Source organism: Neolamprologus multifasciatus, chromosome 3 (assembly GCF_963576455.1).
Source record: "Neolamprologus multifasciatus chromosome 3, fNeoMul1.2, whole genome shotgun sequence".
Lineage (NCBI taxonomy): Eukaryota > Metazoa > Chordata > Actinopteri > Cichliformes > Cichlidae > Neolamprologus > Neolamprologus multifasciatus.
The window spans coordinates 8,662,937-8,672,378 of NC_140441.1; the positions used below are offsets into that span (position 1 = coordinate 8,662,937).

A 9,442-nucleotide genomic window follows, 5' to 3' on the forward strand; every position below is an offset into this window, starting at 1 on the left:
TCATTGTGATGTGGTTTATTGTATTACTCTCGTTTTCTTCTGCTTGTTTTCTTTTTTCTTTCTCAACAGGTGATCCAGGTGATCGATATATGTATTTTTTTTTTTTTTTTTTTTTCTTCTGCTTATTCTGTTGGTTTTTGTTTTTTGCCCTTCTCCCCCGTCCCTCTTCTCAACTGTTTTTCTTCCCCTCTTTCTTTCTCCCTTTTCTTTCCCCCAGTCAAGTCTGTCCCGTATTCAGCAAGTGAAAATAAAATAAAGAATAAAAGGTGAATCAAATGGACCATTACGGCAAAGCTGGGATGGTCAATTTGGTAAAGAAAATCCGTTGGGCATCTTTCTTCGCCTTTAGACAATAATTCTGATGGCAAAAGAACCAAACGGGACAGGCAAAAAAAAAAAAAAAAAAAAAAAAAAAAGAATCAGTCCATCTACCATTCACTATGTCCTGACAACCCTAATAGATGAATGTTGGTTGTCAGGAAATATTGTTGTCCATGGTCTCAGCCCCACTTTACAACTGTGATATTGTTAACTGGAGCTGCTTATGCTGGAGGGTGGGGCCTGGGTGCAGTACAAGCATAAAAAAATAAGAATTAAATAAAAACAAAGCTATCTTTCTAGCAGCTGGTATGTACTAACCTCAGGACACTTACATTTCATTGCATGGTTCTCTTTGTTGTGTAGTGGGAGCTCAGATTGATGTGTAGCAGTTCTCTGGGGCCCGGGGTCCCATCGTAGTCTCGCACTGGGGCCATCGACATCTGCCAGGTGTAAGTTTTTAGATTGATGTATAACAGTGGACAAATTCCAGCAATAAAGCTGCCGCTACTAACCATGTGGATATTTAAAATTAAATAACTTAATGTTGTTAAATAGTAATGACATATAATATCCAAAAAGTTGGGTAATTGCTCTTTTTGCTGAGTTCAATATAGACTGTCTTCTTTCAGTCCTATTTGTTTTTGTTTGTTTGGTTTTTTACTTACTTTGACAGCTGACAGATAAGAGTAACTGACAATGTTTGCCATATTTAATCATGCAGACAAAAGATAGATCAAGAACAACCTAAATAATGATGGCTTTGATCCAGACTAATCCCTAAAATGTAACATAAATAAATAAATTTAAAAAAAGAAAAAGGAGCAAATATCAAAGTATAATAACTGTTTTTAACAGGCTTAACAGCTGCTAACAGTCAGCTGCAATAAGTTCTGTCAGAACAATATTTAACTTACATTAAATTACTGTAAATCTACTATCAGAGCCTGAGGCGAAAGTCACACAGAGTATGAGCTGCAGCTCAAAATCTTTGTGGTTGATATTAAACAACTGTGCTACTGTGGCTCTATACTAGGCTGCGAATTGATACTGGAACTTGAAAATTAAAAAAATGTCATGACCTGTGTAGTATGTTAACACTATTGGAATGTAAAATAACTTGAACTACAATTTTGAAAACACACTTAACAGTTTTTTATATAAAGCTCTGACTTTATTATGAGTCTGCATGAAGTTCCTGCTGTGCACTGGGAGAGAGTCCTGTAACTCTTTGTCTGCAAAATACAGTATATAATGACAATGTTGGGCAAGTCATTTTGAAAAAGTAATTTTAAAAAAGTAATGAAAAAGTTACTAGTTACTTGTTCAAAAAAGTTACTGAGTTTTGCAAACAAAGTTTTTTGCAGCTATTTATCTAAAAATGCAGCCAAGGTGTTTTTTTAAATAAACATTTCAAACTATTTTCAAAACAACCAGGTGTTCTGCATCAAATAAGATGCCATACAAGTTATTTTTGCCATTCCAAAAAATAATTTCTGTCCACTAAGATAAAGGAGAACATCACAAGCCTGATACCCGAAGGCCTGACAGCAGGTGGTGTATCACTGTTTTTAACCTGGAGACAGTACGAAGCGTGCACCGGACCACGCTTGATATTTGGGGAAATCGACGGCGCATTTGGAGTATGCATTTGGAATACACTTCGGATTGGGACATCTGTGATGTAATAGGTCTCAAAATGCGTACTCCAAGCGTGCGGTCGCTAAATTGGGACACAGCCATAGTGTGTCCTCCAGTGCTTGTGGTCGTGCTGTTTTGTCATGGATTGACTGTGTGCAGGCAGGGTAAGAGGACCCAAAGAGGCAAAACGTGAACTCAAAAACATTGTTTTTGTTGCAGGCTCAGAAGTAATACAAAATAATATCAAAACTAAACTGGGAGAATTCTAATAATATAGGAAGACAATGGGAGACACACAGCAAAAAGGTGAACGAACGTTAACGAGGAAACTGGAGGACAGATAATGGTTAACAGGTTAACGATATCGGTAAAGACCTCTGCAAGCTGCTCAGCACATCCTTGAAGCACACATTGGAATGTCGTCAGGGCCAACAGCTTTGCGAGTGTTGATTCTGCTCAGTGCATTATGGACATCTGTGATGGTAAGAGTGAGTCTGTGACTTTATGGTGGCTCACAGTTTTTTGGGGTTAGTGTTTTCAGGAAGTCAGTGGTGGTCAACCTGCCTGAAGCCTTTCAGCCATGACAGCACATCAGTGGTTAAAGCCGAGAGATGCAATCAGTCCAACTGCATTCGTACCACCTCCAACTCACTTCCTCTCAGCTGAACTGTGGTCAGCTACAGGAAGATGCAAGTTGTTTCCACGAATCAACAACACGATCAACACAACCAACGTTTAAGATAAAAATTAAATAAATCATTGATGATCATTATTGAGATAAGAATAGTTTGCCCTGTAATGACAAAGATATCATCGTGTCAGTGAAGGCACCATGCGGACGATCTGCAAATATCATTTTTCTTTTGTTATTTACATGTTTTTGGTGGGGATTTGTGTGTGTGTGGTTTCCTGACTGACTTCAGCCACTCACAATGTTTGTTTGGTTTTTTTTAAGTCAGTGAAGGGATCTGTTCCCCTTTATGTTAACTAAATTTGTTGGGGCCCATGTCTACAGTCACTTAACAGTCAGTTTTACCGTTTTAAAGCTTTTTTTCTCTCGTATTTGTTGCAGTCAGAAAAAGAAACTTTGCTTCCACGAAAAACCACAACACTTACATCCTGTCACAGGGCAGAGGATTACGGTTTGACTTTAACTGACTGTGAACTGGTTAAAGTGTTGACCTGATATCACAGAGAGTAGAATGAAGAACACATCTCTGCTGTGGCTGCTCAGTAAGTACACTGAAATGATTATCTATGAATATCTGTTGTTTCTTCAGGAACATGCATTCAGGTTGGATTAGAATAGGAGAGCAGTAGATGAGTTTTCATCAAGGACACCAAAAAGAAGGAAGAGGGTCAACAGGAAATCGGAATATTTCATAATAAATTAATTCAGTGCAGAAAATTGACATGGATACACTGATTTACAGTTTTATGTACATCCGTCATACAGATGCATGACATTTAGTGTAGTTTAATGTGGTTTGTGCTCAACAGCAATTTTAAAAAATTCTAAAAGAAGCTACTTTCATAGATATCAGAAGGTATTAATACAAAGATTTCACTATCCAAAAAGTAAAATTCCTCTGTTTATATTTCTCAGCTTTTTGTGTATTTGTATCTTGGTTCTGTATTTTGCACTGTTGACATTTAGCTTGTTATTATTTCTTATGGTTCATTGGTCTTTACATCAGTTTACCTGATACTAGTTCTTTTTGCTGTTATTTCAGTTCTTCTGTCCTGATGCTCGTTTATTCTGTGTGTTGTGGGTTTGTGGCTTTCTTTTTGGTCTTAAGATAGATGTTATGTTTGTGCTCCATAGTCTTTGTTTAGATGTTAGTTTTGCTTTTCTGGTGCTTCTGAATTTCTTGTTATGCTTTTAGTTCCTTGACATTTTATGACGAGCCTTTTGTGTTCTTATTCTGTTCCTTCAGTCTTGCCTCCATGTTTGTCTTCTCTCTCTATGTTAAATTCACATATGTGAGCTTATTATCTGTTACTTCCTGTTTTATTTTATTTTGGTTGATTTTTGTCTCTTAAGTATCTAGTTAATTCACCCTGTTCTTGTTATTCCTGATTTATTCCCAACTTTATACTCTCCCCTTGTCTGTCATCGTGCCTGCAATGCAGTGTGCTCCTGTTTTTTGTGTCTTTCCCTAGATTCCTAGTTTTGTACTCCTGGCTCCAGCACTGCCTTGCTTTGTTTTTTGTATTTTGAACAATTTCAGCATTAAAGCTGTTTTGAGTTTGTTTCCCTTGTTGTGAGTCCAGCGTATGTGTCCAACCAACTGCTGAGCTGAAGTTGAAATGTGCAAAACAAAGAAATGCTTAAACATAGTATAAAGTATGTAGAATTTCCATTAACTACTCGAGTAAATGTACTACTTTACACCGTGTCCCTGCTCATATTAACAGATTATCAGCACTATAGTCCAGCACACTCTGTGTAGGACACGAAAGAGAAAACTGTTTCATCCTTTCTCTTCTCATCAGTGCACAACTCAGGAAAAAAAAACATGACGTCTGTGTTGTCCACAGTCTGGTGGATTTGTTTTTACTCCTGTTTAGTTAAATGTCAAACTCAAATCAACCTGAGTGTCATTTCTCTTTAGTTCTGATCTCACTGCTGAGCTGCACAACAAACCAAGGTCAGTAACCTTCTTCTGTCACAGTTTAAACCTGACATGAACTGAACCTCACTAAGTGCCTCGTCCTTTTTTGAGATTTCTTGTAGCATGACATGACAATCATGCAGAAACTGATCACTTCAGCCTGCTAAATATTTAACCCTCATAGGTATAAGGGAAGTAGAGTCACATCATTTATTTTACGTAATAGAAATTACTAAATATTCTCTTCACAGCTCGTCTGACTGTGAGTCCCAGCAGTTCTCAGTTTTTTATTAGAGACTTCGTGTCTCTGAGCTGTGAGGAGGACGACAGCTCTGCTGGATGGACTCTGAGGAGAAACACAAGAAAAAGACAGAGGACTCAGTGTGGAGATGACTGGGGAGAAGCAGCTGATTCTTCCTGTAACATCAGCTACATTTACACATCTGACAGTGGAGTTTACTGGTGTGAGTCCAGAGAGGCTCCCATCAGTAACATGGTTAACCTGACAGTCACTGGTAAGCTGAGTGTGTGGAGTTAGTGTTGATGAAGCTGTGTGTAAATGGATGAAATGCTGTAGTTTGTCTCTGTGTTGAGGTGGATCAGTGATCTTGCAGAGTCCTGTCCTCCCTGTGATGGAGGGAGATGACGTCACTCTGCTCTGTGAAACAAAGACCACTCCCTCCAACCTCCCAGCTGCTTTCTATAAAGATGGCTCCCTCATCAGGAAGCAGCCTACAGGTCACATGACCATCCAGCATGTTTCCAGGTCTGATGAAGGCCTCTACAAGTGTGACATCGGCGGTCATGGAGAGTCTCCATCCAGCTGGATCACTGTCACAGGTGAGGATTTTCACTCTGATTTCACCTCTTATTTTCTCCATATATTCACTGACCAGAACTCTCTGCAGGGAGACCTACAACCACAACCTTGCCCACCACCTCTACAAATATGTACCCTACCTCTGCTTTGTCCCCTTCCTCCACCACCCTCCCTCTAGTGATCAGGCTGGTCTGTCACCTGGTGGTGTTCTGTCCATACTTCATCTCCACTCTCCTCTTGGTGTCTTTATATCAACACAGAGCCAAAGGTAAGACTCTGAGTATCCTTGATTATTTATCGAACTCAATTGCTTTCGCCTCATTTAAAAATATCTGATGACCTCATGTTACAGGAAATGACCCCACCGTCATCTTGGCAACAGCAGCCAATGCTGAGCAGAGAATGTTTGAGGACTATGATGATATTGCGGCGGTGACCTCTGAGCATCAGTTCTGAGCTTATGTGGTTTTTAGGTCACTGTGACTGAATTTTATGTGACATCACAATGCGAGTCTTTGTTTGTGTGAACTTTATGAATACATTTTGATTGTTCTGTCAGCTTTTTTTTTACATGTCAGTATGACAGAAAGAGCTTGTTGACATCCTGATGTTGTTGTGTCACATTTTTATATTATAGGTTTTATGTTAGCACCAGGCAGGCTTGATCAACAACAACACAAGTACATGTCAGCAGTTAACATGACGTCCGTATCTATATACTGTGGTAGTAAATGCACACAACCTGTGTTGTTTTCCACAGACTCATGTACATCACAGCCTGCAGACTCTCATTTGACACTTCTCTGTGTAACTGAAACTTTGACTGTGTCTCTGTTTTAGCCATTTGTGGTGTGTTTGCTCTCAGCTTTTTCTGTAGCACCACCACTTACACCTAACCTCCTCTCGACCTGAAGCACCTTCCAAAGCTGTGACCTAGACTCCCCTGGGACCCTAAAACATTTATATTTTAGTAAATCAAAATACAAAGCAGAAGTAGAAAACAGTGTTCTGTGGGAGAAACTTCCTAATTGATGTCATAGGTCTGACGTGAATGATCAGATTGCTTTGATGGCACAGTAGGTTCATAATAACTCAGATAAGCACTTGTTACAATCAAAGTATGCAGGATAGCATCTATGACAATGTTTACACTATGAATCAGATGGGCTACAACAATGTTATGAAAGCATGGAGCCATCCTTCCTTTTATCAGCAGTTCAGGTTGATGATGGTCATGGTGTAGAGATGTGGGCGATATTTTCTTGGCACTCTTTGTACCATAACACTGGCAAAAATGTCAACCCCAGAGTTTTGCAGTCTAAGTATAAGATGAGTAAAATTTTCTTTGAGATGGCGTCCATCATATTTTGCACAAATTTGCATAGTTTTGTGACTTTGTGGTGGCTCACAGTCTGTTTTGCATGAGCTCAAAGTGTGGTCATAAATATTTCGTAAAAAACTGCGTGTAAAACTCTGCCTAACGCACCCTCTGGATTGTTAAATTTCTGATTGAGATGACATTGACCAATCAGCTGAAAGGAAGAAAAATCAGGTCAAAATTTGTACGTCTAAGTTGAAAGCCACATGCAGCCAGGAAACTTGAGCGCAGATGTTTTACATGCAGGTTTTTGCTTTGTATCTGTAACCAGACCTTAAGCAAAAAATGTGTAACTCTGTAATTCTCATCTGTAGACGCACAAACATTAAATTGCCACATATTTTGTTTTACGAGGTTACAAAACACAAATATGCATTTGATTTACAAGTACAAAATATTTATGACTCAATTTGAGCCCATAGTTTCTTTTTTTTCTGTGTAGTGTTGGCAGGAAGGCTGCTGCAGGTCAACCTTCATGAACCGTTTCCTGTTTTCTGGCTAAAACAAAGACTATAGAAATGTGTTTCTCCCACACTGATGGCAAGATCCTGTCACAGTTTTGGTCTTTGTCTCTGTGTCTCAGTTTTTCTAACAGCAAGTCTGTGGTTAAAGCAGACTGATTACTGATGCAGTCACTCATCAGTAATCAAACCACCTCCAGCTCACTTCCTCTGTGCTGAACCACAGTTAGGTAGAAAAAAAAAGTGTCAAAAATGTGCAACACAAGAAAATACTAAGACAAAACTTAATCAAAGTAACTAATAAGTTGAAATTCTCTTATATTAAAACAGAAGGTTTGCTATCAAATAGTGAACATAAAGAACTACCAATGAAGGTATCTTACAGGTACTGACATGTTTTCATGTATTTAATTTCGTGTGCGGTTTCCCAACTGACTTCAGCCACTCACCCACAATGTGTTTTTTTTTTGTCTGGCAATAATTTCTTCCTAATACCTAATGGCAGTCAGGTTATCTACCTTTTAGAGATCTGTGTGTCCTTCCACTGACTCACCACCAAATCTGTCACGTTGAGCAATCTTACAGGCAGCATAAATTAGCTGTAATAAATCCTAAAGTTTGAAAACTTTACCTGCTTAACAAAATGGGATGGACCTTCAACAGACAAAGTCAAAAACATGGTGCATTGCAAAAGAGGTGTTTAGTCTACAAGTGTTTAATTTAATGTCTTCTTGCTGTAGAAACATATCTACTAACATTACTCCCACTGGAAAAGAAGCAAGAAGCAATACTGAGCACATAGTTTCTCACAGGAGCCTATTCTCTGTTATTGAAAGAGTTATTGAAAAAAAAAAATCCAATTAATTGTGAAAGGCAAAAATTACACAGAGGTCCAAATTATTATTTTTTAACCAACCTACAAATATGTTTATGTCTGCTGTGCATTTGGACAGTTTAACTCACTGGTGAGATCGCCTACTTAGACAACGAGTGAAATCTGAGTCTGTGTACTGAGGTGAAAAATGTACACGTAATAATGAGTAACAATGTCATGGTCCTGGGCCATGTTGGCCCAGTATTCTTAGTTGTCGTGTGTTTTGTATTTTGTTCTTTATTCATGCCTTGGTTCCTAGGTTGTTCTGTTAAGATGTTCCTTATTTGATTACGCCCTGTGTGTATCTGTGAGCCCTCGTTTCCCCTCCTTGTGTTTTATTCCATGTTTTCCCCTGCCCTTATGTCTCTCTTATGGCTCTCCCCGTGCTCTCTCACCTCCTGTCTGAACCTCCGTGTACTTCCTGTTTTACTTTGACAGTCTCTCGTCAGTATGCGTCATGTTGTGTTCACTCCTGCCTTGTCTCGTTACGATTATCTGTGTCAGCTGTGTTCCCTGTGTGCTCCCACTTCCCTCGTTAACCCTCTGTGTATTTATGTCTCCCTCAGTTCAGTGTTGCGTTCTCCGTCATGACTCTGTGCCCCTCCGTGTGGGTCCTCGTGAGTCAGTTCCTTTATGACTTCCCAGTTTAGTTTCATATTATTTTGTATCGCCTTAACTTCTGTCAGCAATAAAACTGTGTTTTGAGTTCATTCCTGCCTCCGTGAGCTTGCGTTTGGGTCCTCATCCTGCCTGCACACAGCCTAATCATGACAAACTCTATAAGTTCACAATGACCACATGTAGTTCATCTATTCCCAGGATACAGTGCTGCACCCCATGCCTTAGTTTAATGCAACTTCAGTATTGATGAATCCCCAATGCATTCTTCATGTGGCAACAAACATTGTTTTTTTTAAATAGCACCACTGTCAGGACTGTAAGTCAAGGTAAGAACTATTACTGAAGACCACTTAAACAAATCTACTAGAACATCTGGCTGCTTGGAAAACATTAGAAAGACTTTTGCATCCTGTTGTTCTCTTCAGGAAAATAGAGCAAATGATGGAAAACTGAATTCCAGGAATGAGCTGTGCCACTACTGACTTATCTCTGAGACTTATCTCTGAGTGACTGAATGCTGCCACTCAGGTCTTGACAAAGTGTACAAGCTTGGCATGACATAGTTCGTGTTGCACTTTGTTTTAGTACATAGCACTGAAGTCAAATGTTTCACCCAGGAAGAATGTACAGCAAAGAAATGCACAGTAGTGTTTAGTGTTCTTGATCCACCCTTCACTTGTCACTTCTTCATCTTTTCCTACCAAGAAGCCAGAC

The 9,442-nt window shown here is 39.2% G+C and overlaps 2 protein-coding genes across 2 annotated transcripts in view; both read left to right on the forward strand.

Annotated features, from left to right (window-relative positions):
• Positions 1–9,442, forward strand: part of LOC146521432 (butyrophilin subfamily 2 member A1-like) — a 55,093-nt gene that overhangs the window by 17,036 nt on the left and 28,615 nt on the right. The window lies entirely within an intron of this gene.
• LOC146521434 (low affinity immunoglobulin gamma Fc region receptor II-like) lies at positions 2,376–5,824 on the forward strand. Its single transcript, XM_085147082.1, has 4 exons — positions 2,376–2,441; positions 4,801–5,089; positions 5,169–5,414; positions 5,483–5,824. The coding sequence occupies exons 1-4, from the start codon at positions 2,376–2,378 to the stop codon at positions 5,728–5,730; spliced, it is 849 nt and encodes a 282-aa protein (XP_085003208.1). The 3' UTR covers positions 5,731–5,824.

Bases quoted from the DNA above. Each gene is read 5' to 3' on its own strand.
- LOC146521434 (XM_085147082.1), top strand. From the start codon at position 2,376: ATGTCGTCAGGGCCAACAGCTTTGCGAGTGTTGATTCTGCTCAGTGCA. The intron at 5,090-5,168 runs GTAAGCTGAGTG...CTCTGTGTTGAG, and splicing joins GGTTAACCTGACAGTCACTG to GTGGATCAGTGATCTTGCAG. The intron at 5,415-5,482 runs GTGAGGATTTTC...AACTCTCTGCAG, and splicing joins CAGCTGGATCACTGTCACAG to GGAGACCTACAACCACAACC.